This window comes from Lactuca sativa, chromosome 3, assembly GCF_002870075.4.
Source record: "Lactuca sativa cultivar Salinas chromosome 3, Lsat_Salinas_v11, whole genome shotgun sequence".
Lineage (NCBI taxonomy): Eukaryota > Viridiplantae > Streptophyta > Magnoliopsida > Asterales > Asteraceae > Lactuca > Lactuca sativa.
The window spans coordinates 270,403,724-270,421,470 of NC_056625.2; the positions used below are offsets into that span (position 1 = coordinate 270,403,724).

General features: G+C 41.1%; 1 protein-coding gene across 1 annotated transcript in view; it reads left to right on the plus strand.

Annotated features, from left to right (window-relative positions):
* The first annotated feature begins 437 nt into the window (after positions 1-437).
* Positions 438-17,747, plus strand: part of LOC111919167 (zinc finger BED domain-containing protein RICESLEEPER 2-like) — a 61,205-nt gene continuing 43,895 nt past the window's right edge. The window contains exons 1-3 of the mRNA XM_023914779.2: positions 438-1,216; positions 1,304-1,774; positions 1,848-1,914. Of these exons, the coding sequence (XP_023770547.2) occupies positions 438-1,216; positions 1,304-1,774; positions 1,848-1,914 (1,317 nt within the window). The remainder of the gene's footprint in view (positions 1,217-1,303; positions 1,775-1,847; positions 1,915-17,747) is intronic.

Genomic DNA, 17,747 nt, shown 5'->3' on the forward strand with positions numbered 1-17,747 from the left:
AATCGGCACTCCTCAAATTGATTGGTATTAGTAAAATCGGCACTCCATTGATTGGTATTAGTAAAATCGGCACTCCACAAATTGATTGGTATCAGTAATGTAATTAAAATTGGCACTCCTCAAAAGTTCATATACTTAGTTTTCTTTTCTTTTCTTAACTGTAAGATGCTCATATAATCATATTAATTCACTTGTTTGGAAATTGCAACGTGATCACATGTTGGATGTTTTCAATTCACATTTTTGACCCTAATGTTTGACCAAATGCTAGAAAATGACACACATATTTTTCAAATCACATTGAGTTATTTACTTTTGCATAAATATTATGTGTACTTGTTGGTGTTCATGGTGTTCCAGTGAGTTGTTTATTGTTGCATAAATATTATTTCAAATTGATGCATCTATGATTTGTATTGTTTTCTTATGAAGATTCAATGGATGATGGAGGGTCTACAACAAACCTATTAAGTCCAAACAAAGGAATGGGGGTTGTAACAGGTGTTGGGATTGATAATCCGTCATCACAATCAGTACATGGTATGGATCACACAACCACTCCAAATGAAGAAACAACTAGTCAAATCCCTAATGAAAATGAAAGTGTGAGAGAAAAAAATAACGAAACCGATGAAGATGAAGTACAATTAACGAGAAAACGGAAAAAAACATCAAAAGTATGGGACGACTTTGTTGTAGTTACACTCCGGGATGGTAAGAAAAAAGCCGAATGCAAACATTGTAAGTCAAGGTTGGCTATTACTGGTTCAGGTCCTACATCATCATATAAAAGACACCTAAACAGTTGCATCCCCCATAAACAATCGCTAAAAAACCAACAAATACTAAATTTTCAACCTAGTGGGTGTGATGTGGATTTTGTGCCACCATTGATCGGACCGGATACAAAATATGATGAAAACAAGATGAGGGAGGCCATAGCTAATTGGATACTAAGTACCGAGCAACCGTTTGCTACTGTGGAAGATGTAATGTTTGTGAAAATGATGAAGACAACTACTCCATTGTTTGAGAAATTAAGCAGAGTTACAATTACGTCAGACTGTTTTAAGGTATACGAGCATGAGAAGAAAAGGTTGAAAGCCCTTACAAAAGCTGCCTCTAAAATCAGTTTAACAACTGATTGTTGGAAGTCCTCGCATCAGAAAATTGAGTATATGGTTATTACTGCACATTTTGTAGATCATAATTGGAGGTTTAACAACTTGCTCAATTTTAATATTTAATTATTTATCTTTTTCTTTCTATCATATTTTAATTATATCTCAACGTTTTTCTACAGATTACAGAAACGTGTATTAAGTTTTGTACATGTTCCTACTCCTCGTACTGCGGTTGATATTGCCGATGGTATTTACAAATGTTTGCAAGAGTGGGAAATTAAAGATAAGATTTTCACCATCTCAGTTGACAACGCAGCTTATAATGACAAAGCTTTAAGAAGATTGAAAGAAACTTTTTCGCGTGTAAGAAAACTTTCATGTGGTGGTAGATTGTTTCATATACGATGTTGCGCACACATATTGAATCTTCTAGTGAAAGATGGTCTTGCAATAATTGATCATATCATCGGTGATGTTCGTGAGGGTATAAAGTATATTAACAATTCGGAGGGTAGACGTCTAAATTTTTCAAAGGCTGCACATCAAATGCAAATACGTGATTGGAAGTTAATGCTTGATGTTCCAACACGATGGAATTCAACCTATGATATGTTGTGCATGGCTTTAAAGTTCAAAGATGCTTTCCCAAGGTATACTCAAATATACCTTAAAGTTTTTAACACATGTTCATATTCACTAACACTTTAATTGTGGTTTTCTCAGGTATGCAGAGTATGAACCACATTTTCATCACTTGCCAACTGACGAAGATTGGGAAAATGTTCAAAGCGTATGTGAAATTTTGAAGGTTTTTAAGGTTTTGTGTTTAATATGTATAATATTTTATTAATAAATGATTTTCTTTGTTGACTAAATCCAACGATTATGCTTAGGTGTGCACGAATATCATCTCGGGCAGTGATTATCCTACTGCTAATTTATATCTAATTGAAGTGTTTAGAGTGAAGCAAACTCTTGATTTCACCCCCCCCCCCCCTTATTAGGATACTCCATGGAGTACTAGGGATAGCAGTATCAGTCTTTAGCACTAGGTCATTAGGATCTATGCTATGTACCCTAACTTTATGTTTAAGTGACTACACTACTCATAGAGCCGTTATGCTGTCGAACTAATATCACTCATGTATGCTCTTTTCGAGCAAAATTTTCATGTATCAAATGCGGATAATATTAGTGAACTTTTATGTGTTTTATTATGACATTATAATCTGCTATGTGTTGCGAATCCATGATTGTATGCTAATTTGTAGAAGTACTTATGTTCGTACCATGCACCTTGTCGGTAGGAATACAACCTCACAAAAACCAGATACACTCAACATCTTTCCGTTTCATGACAGAAAGATGCCTCGCTGACCTACTCGCGGAAACCCTGGACCAACCCCACCCGAAGTTGACTCCACTGCATTCCAGGCAGCCGTATCTGCTGTGGTCACCGTAGCAATGGCACAAATTCACCGAGGGAACAACGGAGGAGGCAACAGACAAGGGGCCGGGAGTTCGAACAACGAAATGAATCAAGGACCCACCAAAACATGTACCTAACAGGACTTCACAAACGCCAAACCACGAACCTTTAATGGTATTGGAGGAGTGATCACGCTGAAACGATGGATCGAAAAGGTTGAATCGGTGTTCGAGATATGCGATTGCCCTGCAGAGATGAAGGTGAAGTTTTCTGCATGCACTTTTGTTGACCAAGCGCTCACTTGGTGGAACCGACACGTGGAAGCCATGACACTCCCCATAGCCAATTCCATGCCATGGAAAGAAATGAAAGAAATGCTGATGGCCGAATACTGCCCTCGCGGTGAAATTCAGAAAATGGAGCAAGAGCTGTGGAACCTCACTGTCCGGAATGCTGATATAGATGCCTACATATCAAGGTTTAGCGAACTATCTCTGTTATGTCCTGGCATGATCACCTTGGAAGGAAAGAAGATCGAGCGATTCATCTGGGGACTAACCTCTCCGATTCAAGGAAACGTGATAGCTGCAAATCCCGAAACTTTCAATAGCGCCAAGAGATTGGCCAAGAAGCTGTATGACCACAACAACAAGAAGGGTGAGAAGCCAGCGGAGGCTGAAGCCAAGAAGGAAGGTGATGGCAAGAAGGGGAAGAACAACAAGAGAAAGGGGCGTCAAGGCTCCGAGAGTTCCAAGAAGCAACAGACAGTGGCAGTTAATGCTGCCACCACACAAGTTCCGGCCACACCACATGCTCCAGCCTCAGCTGCTCCAAATGCTCCTAGACCTTATTCTGGTAATCTTCCCAAGTTCAACAAGTGTGGTTTCCATCACAATGGAGAATGCAAGGAGTTGCAGTGCACCAGTTGCAATCGGAAGGGGCACACGACAAGGTATTGCAGGACTTACCCTCCGCATAATCAACAACAGGGAAGCAACAACAACCACAACCGCAACAACAACAACATCAACACTGCCGGTAACAATGCAGGACCTAGCCACACCTGCTATGGGTGTGGAAGGACTGGGCATTTCCGTCGAGATTTCCCTAACAACAACAATCCAAGAAATGGAGGAACAGGAAGGGTACTGACCATGGGTCAGGGGAGGCGATTCAGGATCCCGCTGTTGTTACCGGTATGTTTCCCCTAAACCACACTTATGCATGCATCCTATTTGACACCGGAGCAGAGCGAAGCTGTGTGAGCAATAAGTTTAAACATTATTTAAAACAACAACCCCAGAAGCTCAATGAAACCTTTATGGTGGAAATGGCCAATGCGAAAACCGAATCCGCAGGGGAAATCTACATTGAATGTACCCTAACCCTGAACCAAGACGTCTTTCGAATAGACTTAATGCCTGTTTCCATTAGGAGTTTCGATGTGATTATTGGCATGGACTGGTTAAGCCCCTACCATGCTGAAATTATGTGTAACGAAAACGCTGTTCACCTTCGCCTTCCGAATCACGAAACCCTAGTTATTTACGGAGACAAACCTAGCACGAGCCTTCGTCTCATCTCGTGCGTCCAGGCACAGAAGCATCTACGAAAGAAAGATTTGACGTTCTTAGCTCACATAGTGGATAAAACCAAGGAGGAGGTTAACATTCAAGACATTCCAGTAGCACGTGAATTCCCAGACGTATTTCGTGAAGATCTTCCTGGAGTACCCCAGAGAGACAAGTTGAGTTCCGAATCGACCTCGTTCCAGGAGCAACTCCTCTCGCTAAATCGCCCTATCAGCTAGCTCCTGCTGAAATGCAGGAATTATCCAGCCAACTCAGCGAACTCATGGACAAAGGATTCATCCGACCCAGCTACTCGCCATGGGGAGCTCCGATCCTTTTTGTCAAAAAGAATGATGGATCTTTTAGAATGTGCATCGATTACAGGGAGTTAAATAAACTCACCATAAAAAATCACTATCCACTCCCACGAATCGATGATCTATTTGACCAGCTCCAAGGAGCTAGTTACTTCTCTAAGATAGATCTACGGTCCGGGTACCATCAACTCAAGGTCCGGGAAGAGGATATTCCTAAAACCGCTTTCCGAACTCGTTACAGACATTATGAATTTGTCGTAATGCCCTTCGGTCTAACGAATTCCCCTGCCGCATTTATGGACCTGATGAACCTAATCTGTCGGCCATTCCTCGACAACTTTGTTATCGTTTTCATTGACGACATTCTAGTCTATTTCCGAAGCGAAGAAGAGCATGGCCAACATCTCCGACAAATCCTAGAAACCCTACAAACGGAAAAGCTATACGCAAAACTCTCCAAGTGTGAGTTTTGGCTCCGTAGCGTGAACTTCCTAGGTCATGTTGTTAGTCAAGAAGGAATTCATGTGGATCCTTCCAAGGTCAAAGTCGTCGAAGGATGGGCAGTCCCGACAACACCCACAAAAATTCGTCAATTATTAGGCCTAGCAGGCTACTATAGGTGGTTCATTCAAAACTTCTCTAAGATCGCCAAACCACTTACCTCGCTTACACAAAAGGGCATAGCATTCAAAAGGACGAACAAACAAGAAGTTGCATTCCGAACCCTGAAGCAAATGCTCTGCAGTGCCCCGGTACTATCTCTACCAGAGGGAACATAAGATTTCGTGGTCTACTGTGACGCGTCAAATCAGGGTTTAGGTTGCGTTCTCATGCAGCGTGGAAGAGTGATAGCTTACGCATCCCGCCAACTAAAGACACACGAAGTGAATTATACAACCCATGATCTGGAATTGGGAGCGGTGATCTTTGCTCTGAAAATTTGGAGGCATTACCTTTATGGTACGAAGTGCACCATCTTCACGGACCACAAAAGTCTCCAGCACATCTTGAATCAGAAGGAGCTGAATATGAAGCAACGAAGATGGGTTGAACTATTAAACGATTACGAGTGTGAAATCAAGTACCACCCGGGCAAGGCCAATGTGGTAGCTGATGCATTGAGCCGAAAGGAGTACTCTAATCGTCGTGCAAAAACTCTCTCAATAATCATCCAATATCACCTAACCACTCAGATCGGGGTAGCCCAGTCAGAGGCCATGAAGACGGAAAACAGAGCAAGCGAAGCATTACGCGGAATGGAGAAGAATCTAGAGGTAAGAGAGGATGGAGTATACTATTTCATGAACCGTATTTGGGTCACTAAACTCGGAGAATTTAGGGAGGTAGTCATAAATGAAGCCCACAAGACGCGATACTCCATCCATCCCAGTTTGGACAAGACATATTTGGATATTAAACAACATTATTGGTGGCCTAACATGAAGGCAGAAATTGCCACCTATGTCAGTAAATGCCTTACTTGTGCCAAAGTAAAGGTTGAGTACCGGAAGCCCTCAGTGTTATTACAGCAACTGGTGATCCCCGAGTGGAAATGGGAAGGGATTTCTAAGGATTTTGTGACCAAGCTACCCAAGACATCAGATGGATTAGACACCATATGGGTAATATTAGTTGACCGACTGACGAAATCCGCTCATTTCCTGCCAATAAAAGAATCCTACAAGATGGAGACACTGACACGATTATACATTCGAGAAATTGTGAGACTTCATGGAGTACCAGTGTCTATTATCTCGGATAGAGACAGTACATTCACTTCACGTTTTTGGCAATCACTTCAGAAAGCACTTGGAACCCATCTCGACATGAGCACCGCTTATCACCCACAAACGGACGGTCAAAGCGAACGAACCATTCAGACGCTCAAAGACATGCTTCGCACATGTGTGATAGAATTTGGGAAGTCTTGGGACACCCACTTACCTTTAGTTGAATTCTCGTATAACAAAAGTTACCATTCGAGCATCAAAGTCGCTCCTTTCAAAGCACTATATGGACGTAAGTGTAGATCACCATTGTGCTGGGCTGAGCTGGGCGACACCCAGCTAGCAAAGAAACTGGCATCGGACAAGGCGTTAACGGGACCGGAGATCATTCGTGAAACCACGGAAAATATAGTTCAAATCATAGCTCGATTACAAGCATCGCGCGACCGACAAAAGAGCTACGCTGATAAACGGCGAAAGCCCTTAGAGTTTCAGGTCGGGGATCGAGTGCTTTTAAAGTTTCACCTTGGAAAGGGGTCATTCTTTTTGGAAAACTGAACCCACGATACATTGGACCCTTCGAGATCGTTGCCCGAATAGGTCCAGTGGCGTACAAACTGCAGCTACCCGCGAAGCTAAATAGTGTACACCCCTTGTTCCATGTCTCCAATCTAAAGAAGTGCCTATTAGATGAAACACTCGTCATTCCCCTTGACGAGATTGAAATCAATGAGAATCTCATGTTCGTTGAAGAACTGGTTGAAATCATGGATAGGGAGGTGAAGCGTACTAAGCAAAGTCTCATCCCGATCGTGAAAGTACGGTGGAACACGAAGCGTGGGCCAGAATTCACGTGGGAACGCGATGACCAAATGAAGCAAAAGTACCCTCATCTATTCTAGCATTCTTAAATCTAGCTTTCAAAAGAATTTCAGGACGAAATTCCCTCTAACAGGGGGATGATGTCACAACTAGAAATTTGTGTGCCTTTTAATTACAACACTTAAGCGAAATTATGGATCAAAGACATGAGAGAATGTATGATGCATACTCTATAACAACAGAATTTCAATCAAACACCTCATATAAGCATTTCAAGTGGTCAATAAGCCATTGGAAACCCTAGAAGTTCTTGTTTAAGTCCATTTTGGACTAGGTCTTACTTATTGGGCCCAATGGACCAATAAGCTTCCAATTTGACCATATTAGGCTTAGAACTCTTAAATGGGCTCTAATTGGACCCACTTCCATTTATTTCAATTTTTTGGACCATATTGGGCCTAGAATGAAATAAATTAATTAAGTGAACCATATTGGGCCATAATTAACCCAATTTAGCCCCAATAGATCATAAAAATCCCATTTATATCTATTAGGACCAAAAATCACTCAACATAACTATGAAATTGGGCTTAAGCCTAAAAGGCTCAAAAACTCTCTCTTCTCTCTCCATTCTCGGCCAAAGCCCAAAGGAAGGAAGAGTTGACTTTGTGTGTGCCACCTCACAATTATTCAATGGATTTCCATGCAAGAGGACCCATACATCCATGCATTTCCCATACTTCCATGCAAGCCCTCTCTTCTTCTCCCTCTCTCTCTTGCTCTCGGCCGAATCCAAGCACACACACACACACACACATTTCACTCTCAATTCTCTCAAGAAACTCTCTCATACCTCCTCCATATTTTCGACATCTAAGAAGTGTTCAAGGGGATTCTTACATAAAAATCATCATCTAAGGTAAGATGTTGCTTAGATCCATAAGCTAGTTATTTCATTCCATTCAAGAATCACCTGTTAATCCATTCAAACTTATGATTTAGCACCTTAGAAGCATCTAAGTTCGAGATCTTCCAAGGAAGGTTGCTAAGGCCGAATTTTCTTCTCATTTTCCTTCCAAAACCGAAACCACACCCAAGGTGAGCTTCATACCCCCTCTTTTTCGGTTTTTTATAAGTTTTTGTGGGGGAGGATACAAGCAAATGTGTAGATCTATGAGTAAATGTATGCCTTGTGTGATTTTTATGCTTATATATGATCTTATGTGATTTGTGATGAATATTTTAGCCAAAAGAACCTAAAAACCGAGATCTACAATATGAGGAATGAAATAAACATCACTTATATCATTTCACACTAATCATGTCTAGAAAAATAGTTTAGTTGGTTAGAATGAACATTTTTGGACTTAAAACCCATTTTTGGGCTCAAATTGTCAAAAATACATAACTAAGGGGCCCAAGACGACAAATGACAATTTCTGAATGTTGAAAAGAGTCCAAAAAGTTTCTAATATAAAATTTATGAATATCAACACTTTTGAAGGGCTAAAAATGTAAATTTTGAACATAATGGGCTAAAATGAGCTTTTCGGCCCAATAAAGCCCCAATTTGCGAGATTTTTGAAATTGAGGGGCTAAAAATGCACATTTCTATAAAACAGAGGATTACAAGTATACTAAAACCATTTCAAAGGCCAAAAGTGCTTTTCAAATTCAAAAGGGACCAAAAATGCAAAAAATTTCCATTTTGGGCCAAAATTGTAAAAGTTGCGAAAATAAGGGTTTCAACTGAGAAAATTTCATTTTTGAAGGACTTATGCTGTTTCTCAAGTAATTTTGGGCTGAGAATGTCTTTTCAACAAGTTTTGATACTAAAGTGTCAAGAAAAATGGTTTAAGGACTAAAATGGAAATTCTTTTATATAAAGGGTTAAAAGGGTAAATTTTATCCAAGAAGGGGCACAGAAAGGTAAACTCTAATTTTTAAAACAATAGATCTCTTAAGATAAAATATGAGTACCACGACTACCGGCGAAACGTAATAACAAATACACTTTCAACACCAATATCGTTACCAAATGAATTGATTCGGTCTCGAATCAATAACGAACCAAAAATCAATAAACAATCGTACTTCAATGAACACGTGAAATTTACGAGCAGTCAATATTCAATATTTGGGCTTGAAAGTTTCAAATCGTGCTTGTTGGGCCTAGCTAGCCCAATGACATGATCTTTAGGCCCGAAGGGAACGCGCTTACATGTTATTGGGCCTTCTATGACCTAATTCCATGTAAAAGGACTTTATATAGCTTTATTGTATTGTTGGGCCCCAAGGGTCCTTTGGTACTGCTAGCAAAGTCGAGAAGTCAAATGCAATTCGGGCCAAGTGCCTTTCGCATTCACGATAGCCTTGAACGACTTATGGAAATAACGGGGGCTTCGTACCCTCCTTTCTCCTTGGTTGTGGGGCTATGAGAAGTCAGGGTGGTTGGATTAAGTGAGTAGTACGGACGACGCCTAAGGGATCGTTGTATTTGGTAGTTATAAACTAGTCATTTTCATTAATGCGTGATTATAACGACTCACAACCCATAATTAATCCAATGTCACCTGGAATTATCGAAAACAATCGTCGTATCGGTATAACAACAAATAAGACACGTAATTTGATTTATTAGGAAAACATCGGGTTTTCCTGGGGAGTTCAACAGTTTTACCTATGTGATGTATACAAAGTCTAACAATTATTCACGTTTACAAAAATCAACAAGCATACTTACGGATCTTCACACTTTTTCTTATATACAATACTCTTTTCAGAAAATATCGGATTTTCTGGGTTTTCAAACATCACAAAAATTATTTTTGTTTGAAACATTACTTATGAACTCACCAACATTTCATATGTTGACGTTTTTCCAAAATACTTGTATTCTCAGGTAACAGGTAAATCGAAGAATATGTATCCAGTGATGTCATGATGTTTTGTTTAAATTAGTATCGAACGGTCTATGTTTTGGAAATGTAATGTTTAAAACAATGTATTGAATGTAAACAATATCAGTTGTAATATTTCAATGCATGGTGATGAATGATGTTATGATTAATGTATAATCATTGTGATGGTATTCAATTAAGTCACAATAGCCCTCGGACGTTTCCGCCGTTTGGTTCGGGGGTGTGACACTGGCGATCACACAGAAAAGTCCAATATACCGGGGACCCAATTTTCCCCTCAACCCGAAGTGTATCACACCTTTCCAGGGAGAGACCTTTAGAATAAGCTCTATGGTCTAAAGGACTACTTATGTACTTCCCATGAACCTCTGATCAACCTCTCCCAAACATACCAGGGTATGACATCTCAGATCATATAAGAGCTCAAAAGGTGGGGTACCAATGTTGGAGTGATAATTTTTGTTGTAGGACAACTCCACAAGAGGTTGGTAGGAATCCTAACTCCCACCAAAATGAATGAAACAAGTCCACAACATATCCTCAAGGGTCTGGATAGTCTGCTCACTCTGAACATCGGTCTGCAGTTGATAAGCAGTGCTAAAATGTAACCTTTTGCCCAGTTCCTCGTGGATCTTCTACCAGAACCAAGAAGTGAACCGAACATTTTGGTCTGAAAACAATGGAGACCGGAAATGTGGTGATAAAATCGGCCAACTTTTCGGCCATGATGAGCAACAATCTCCCGAACATACACATCAGCCAACTTTTTGGCCTAAGTGCTCTCCCGGATGGAAAAAAAGTAGGCACTCTTGGTCAATCGATCCACGATAACTCATATAGCATCAAAACCCTTGGCCTTCTTTTGAAACGTGGTGATAAAATCCAAGGTGATTTGTTCCTACTTCCACATGGGAACCTCCAAAGGCTGCAACTTCCCATGCGGCCTCTAATGCTCGCCCTTGACCATCCTACAGTTCAAGCACCTCTCGACATACCAGGCTGTCTCCCTATTCATACACGGTCTCCAGTAACTCAATATTAGATCCCGGTACATCTTGGGGGCTCCCGGGTGTATAGAAAAATGAAACTTATGAGCCTCTTCCAGTACTATCTGTTGGATCACAGAAACTGAAACCCAAACCGGACCGCATCGGGTCAATAACCCCCGACTATCAGTGATAAATATGTCGATCTCGTCCTTGATCCTTTCTTGTTTCTAGTTATCCTTTTGAACTCCCTTTGCTTGAGCCTCCCTGATCAAACCCAAAAGCGGAGAATCAACAGGTATCCTCACACACATCTCTCTAATCGAAGTCCCAACCGACTTACGGCTCAATGCATCCGCTACCACATTCACTTTACCTGGATGGTAAAGGATCTCACATTTGGAATCCTTAACCATATCCAACCACCTACGCTTCCTCATTTTTAAGTTTGGCTCGTCCATAAGATTTCTCAAATTCTTGTGATTCATGTTAATAGCACAACAGACCCTATGAAGATAATGTCTCCAAATCTTGAGGGCAAACACCATTGCCCCCAACTCCAGGTCATGAGTAGGATATCGCGTCTGATGTGGCTTCCTCTGCCGTGAAGCATAAGCAATCACTCATCCTCTCCGCATATGGACCGCCCCTAAACTGGTGATGGATGAATCACAAAATACCACAAAATCCTCGAATCCCTTCAGAAGGGTCAATACCGGGGCCTCAAATAACCTCTGCCGAATAGTCTTCAATGTCGACTGATGCCCAGGGCCCCATTAGAAATCCACTCCCTTCCTCGTCAGACAAGTGAGGGGTACCGTAATCTTGTAAAATTCATGAATAAATCTTAGATAGTATCCCTCCAAACCCAAGAAACACTTTTGATCTCTAAGGGAGATTTTGGAACCTCCCAATGCATCATAGCCTCAATATTGGCCCGGATCGACCAAAATCTCATCCTAGTTAACGAGGAGCCCCAAGAACTTGGTAAACAACTGTTCCCGGCTTAATACTCCCAGAAGCTCTCGAAGGTGGTCCTCATGTTGTTCTTTGGTCTTGGAATACACCAAGATATCATCAATAAATACAATGACAGATCGGTCGAGCATTGGCCTGTACACCTGATTCATCAAATCCATAAACACAACAGGCGCATTGGTGAGCCCAAATGGCATCGCCACAAACTCGTAATGCCTATAATGAGTCTAAAACGTGGTCTTCTCTACATCCACCTCTCTCACTCTCACCTGATGATACCCGGACCTCATATCGATATTGGAGAAGCAAGATGCACCCTGAATGTGACAACCCCAAATCTAATTCCGTTACAAATCCCATTTTCACTAACGGAACGTGTCACTATACGTTATTTTATGTAATAATTGGAATCGTCAATATCCGAATATCTAAGTTTATGCATGGCTTGATATTATCACAAGAAATATAACTCGTATGTGTTAACCCCGTTTAACCTAATAGAGTTGTATTACCTTTTCAACCACTTCACCCGGGTAAAAAGTTTTAACCCAGTTAACTTTAAACATCGGGTAGCCGTGTATCGGGTGCGATACCCGAGACATATGCAATGGGTGTGCACAACATTTGAACATTCATTTACCACACACCCACTCTCTCTCTCTACTTTCTCTCTCTAGACTCGAAAACGACCCCGATTCCGCTAATTTCCGACTTCCAAACGTAAGTACTCATTCTCTATCTTATTCTAGTCATGCTTCATTGAATTTGAGGGCCAAAAATCATAGGAATCAAGGTCCAAAGAGGAGTTTACGGCCTAAGAATCTCCTTAGGCCATAAACCCCCAAAACCATGCCAAAAACCAAGTTTTTCCTTCTTGTGAGTTAGCATACTAATTAAGGCTTATAACTAGAAGATTTTGGACATTAAAACACTAGGAATTGATGCTTAAAAAGGAGTTTACGGCCCAAGCATGTGCTTAGGCCGTAAACACCACAAACACCCCATAAATCTATGTTTTAAGCCCCAAAAACACTTCTAGGATGTTTGGCAAATTATACTTGACTCCAAGGAACACTTAAATGCATCAAACAACATCATTTGAACACAAAAAGAGGAGTTTACGGCCAAGGCTAAGCTTGGGCCGTAAACACCCAAGTTTTTGTGTCAAACAAGTCCCTAAACTACCCTAGTGCATGAAAGGAATTTGTCTAAGGCCTTTGGAAGTGTGTTGTACAATTAAACTTCACATTTGGGCACAAAAGGAAGAGTTTACGGCCAAGGATGTTCTTGGGCCGTAAACTCCCCACAAATGCATGCCAAATTGTTCCAAACTCACTATAGGGCCTTCTAGGATTTTTCTAAGCCATTTGGGACCATGTTGTACAAGTAAAACCTACATTTTGATGGATCTATAGGAGTTTACGGCCCAAGAACAAGTCTTGGCCGTAAACTCCCCAAAAATGTCACAAACTATGATGTTAATCCTTCCCTCTTAGTCCAAAACACATGCCACTAAATTAAGGAAGTGAGATAAGGCCCTAAACACACATTTTGGAGTGTCACAAGAGTTTACGGCCAAGCCTAGGGGGCTTACGGCTGTAAACTCCCAATGAGTGGCTTTTAGGCCATAAACTCTAAGAAAGTGAACTCATGGACCCTTCCATAAATTATCCATAGCCTTGTACCACTCCCGGGAACCCTTTCTAGGCCTTAAAACCCCGAAAACGACACTAGAATGTCCAAATACTATAATGAAAAGCACAAGATGATTAACTTCTTGTAAAATACATATTTCATATGACATTAGGGTCCTAAAAGGTGCTCAAGTGGTTATTTGGTACCAAACGCTCAATCGACACTATTACCCGATTTACCCGATTCACCCGATTTCCGCGATTTCAGGTGAGTTCATACCCCTTTAATGAACCTTTCAAGTGTTTTACATGTTTTAGGGGCGAGATACAAGTTGCTTATAAATGTTTATGTAAAGTTTTACAGAACGATTTCCGAGTTACAAGGATTAATCACATGTGATTCACTACTCTTAGTTCAAATCACATGTAATTTGTCCCTATGCCTTAAAAACGGGTTTTACCCTTTTCAAACTATTTTTAAACACTGAATCAGAATTTAAATGTTCTTTTGGAAAAATACTTTTATTTAATCAATTTGCTTATAAAATGTAACCACTCTGATATATTTATATAAATAAGACTTGGAGGACTTAGGACCGATATCTCGCCTTATTTCCTGTTCTTGTTTGATTGTGGGCTTAGGGTAGTAGTTATCCGTCCGACTGTCGTTGATTTCTTACTTATATAAAATATGTATATCAGTATGGGATGCGAATATTACTGCTTTCACTTAATGCTAAAGTCACTAACGTGCTAAGAAACATCCCCACTAAGATAACCATAATAGGTATGGTTAGGGTCGCTACCGCTACTACTCGCTAAAGTTATTACTATCTACACTATAATACTCACTATTACTAGGCGATACACTAGTAAGAGAACACACTATGATCAATACTAAAAGATTACTACAATATAACCATAGAGAAAACACTAAACAAACAATAATACACTATCCCGCTATGAGATACTCTATTCGCTATTCACTACGCCCGGAGTGTTCCAGCAGGAGACGACTCTACATGTATAGATCTATACGGAGCAAACGCTATTACATCCCGACTGTTAACTCAGTCCGCACCGCACAGGCCCAGGGATGCCACTACTTCACGATACTATGCATGACTGGAAAGGTCATGGGATCCTCTATTATCCTCACTATTGGTAATATACAAAGAATACACTACAACTACTCTAAAATACTACACTAAATACTAATCTGCATCCCGAAGTAAGTAAGTATCTATCACTAAAGGAAACTTGGACCTCTATCACTGATTACAGACTTAACCTATTCTATCACATTGGTTATTGGAAATTTTGCCAATATATTTTCTTTACAATAAACTGTTTCAAAGAAATGAAGAATGCATATTTTTCACCGATTGTCACTTACAATGTATTTTCTGGAAAATATGGGATTTTCTAAAGTTTCTACTACTTATGAACATAAATGATACATTTTTAGCACTAATGCTTTGCATACAAAACTCACACTAAACTCTTATGACCTCACCAGCTTTATGCTGATAATTGTTTTCAAAATAACTTGTATCTTCAGGTCAAAGATAGACAGGTACAGACGCGACATTTTTGGAGAAGATGGAGTACACAAGACCCATCTCTTGTTTTTGATTTACTTTTGAGTGATTGTTAAATTACACAACACGCATGTAATTAAATTCACTATGTAATACTATGGTTGTATGTTTCTTGTTTCTACTATTATGCAATTGTGATGATACTGTTCACTACGTCATCCACCCCGAAACGTATTCCGCCGTTATCGGTTTTGGGGTGTGACAGATTGGTATCAGAGCATTGTTTATAGTGAATCAAGTATATCAACCTATAAAAGATATACGAACTATAAACACTTCGGGACTAAAACACTCTGACCAAGAATATATACTGTTAAGTATCTAAAAGATCTAACCAAGTATATATATACACTCATCACTATGAATCACAGGAATCAGTATTATTCTAGAACGAAACAAAAGTATTAAGATTGTTGGGCAGTGCAATTGGGTTTAGAGACATATAGTCACATTCAGGACGATGTAGCCTGATCAACTACGTTTTCCTGAGAGTGACTAGCATGTGCCTAAGTTTGGTTGTGATGTTGCAACAAGTCTAAAACTTACCAACAATACCACAATAACGCTAACATAAGAATACTATAGGAGTATTCTGTATCTCTAGATTATACGTATGTGTTAACAAAAAAAGGGTCGTTACTAGTAGGACAATAGTTGCTAAGTGAATACACCACGATTACATGTGATTAAGGCGCTATAGACTCAGAATCTGCAGCCTTTGCTTCATTCCCTGTTCTTGTTTGATTGGGGGTCTGAAGTTAGGGTGGTTTATTCGAAGGACTATCTTGCTTCGATTACATGTAATCGGTATGCACTATGCAAGTATTGGGTCAACTAGTAATGATTCTCCCTATAAGTATCTTAGAATAGTACGTCTATTAATCTTCTTTTCCCCCTTTCTCGCGTAGATAGCATGGCTGGCTTCCACCTACCCGGCGATCCGTACTTTCCGAACCAGGGCAATGGAGGATGGCTCGAAGAGGAGTCAGACGACGATCACCCTATTCCTTTGGATGATCATCATGCCGAAGGCTTCTCGGATAGCTCGAGCTCCGAGCCTGAAGTCAACAACCAACCTCCTGAAGCCCCAAACCCAAACCCCCGACCCGCATTTCAGGGCCCCACTCCTATGTGGGCAATGTCCTTGCATCGATGGAGCGAGGAGCAGGGTCAGCCCTTGCCTTACAATGGAGACCGAAGCTTCTACAACGTAAGCGAAGGAGGATCAGCAGATCGGGTTCTGCCCATCATGATCCGAAGAATTGCCAGGAATGTTGAGCAAGGTCAAGCTGCCATTGGTCGAGTGGTAGAAGTGGATGCCAACTCAAACCTCAACACTGTTCGCATTCGCCAACTCGAGGAAGCCGTGGACAGGACAAGGAGGACCAACGAGACTCTGCAACATCAGCTGGCTGCATCCCGAGCTGAAGTTAGGGAACTCCGAGCACACCAAAGGACCCATGATCGACACCTTCAAGAAGTTATGCGTCAACTGGAGGATCTGAGGATTCGCCCGACAAGCAGCCGTCGCCAGTAGAAGACATCTAGTTACCTCACTCTTTTGCTTAAAGGACTACCCTTTTATCTCTATGTTCCGTAGGTCCCTTGTCTGTAAACATTCCTAGTTTAAAAGTACTCTAGCTGAACATCTAAACTGCCAACATTTTCTCTATGGTGTGATGTAAGACCTACTGCTAGGTCAATTTTCATGAACTTCTGTTGCATCATTAATACCAGTGTATTGGCAGATGATTTCTCTATTGCTATAGCTCTTACCCTGATCTTGGATTATGTTGATTTAATCCACGAAACACTCTATTCATATTCGCAATAGGCCCTTACTATTGCTATCATTTCTATGATCTTCCAGTGAAGGATGCCTCCACGAAAGCGTCCCAGCAGAGGAAGACCTGAAACTCAAACCCCTCCTCCACCACCTCCTCCTCCGCAGTTCGATCCGGTGTTGTTCCAAGCGGCTGTGACTGCAGCTGTAACAGCATCCATGGCCCAAATGAACTCGGGTGATACGAGCGGTGGAAATTCTAGATTTGGTGAAGTCCACCAACGAGTGCATGGATGCACTTATAAAGACTTCATGAATTGTAAACCTGCTTTCTTTGATGGTACCGGAGGACTTCTGGCACTGTCCCAATGGTTCGAAAGAACCGAAGCTGTATTCGAAATGTGCTCTTGTCCTGAAGAGAGCAAAATCAAGTTCGCTACCGCTACCCTCACTAACAGGGCTTTGTCATGGTGGAACGGCCATGTCAACGCACTCTCCTTGGTCACAGCCAATGCCATGGGCTGGGACACTCTAAAAGATCTTATGAGAAGAGAGTACTGCCCTAGGGGCGAAGTTCAGAAGCTTGAGGAAGAACTCTGGAACCTCAAGATGAAGGGGACCGACATAACGGCATATACGGCCAGGTTTTGCGACTTGGCGGCTATGTGTCCCAACATGATCCCCCCTAAAAGCAAGAAGATTGAGCGTTACATCTGGGGTTTAGTGCCCCCGTATCGAGGAAATGTTCTGGCCTCACGCCCTGCCACTTTCGACAGCGCCAAGGAATTGGCTCAGAGTCTGATTAACCACGAAATCTCCTCCACTCCAGCAACAACAACCACAACAACCATTGC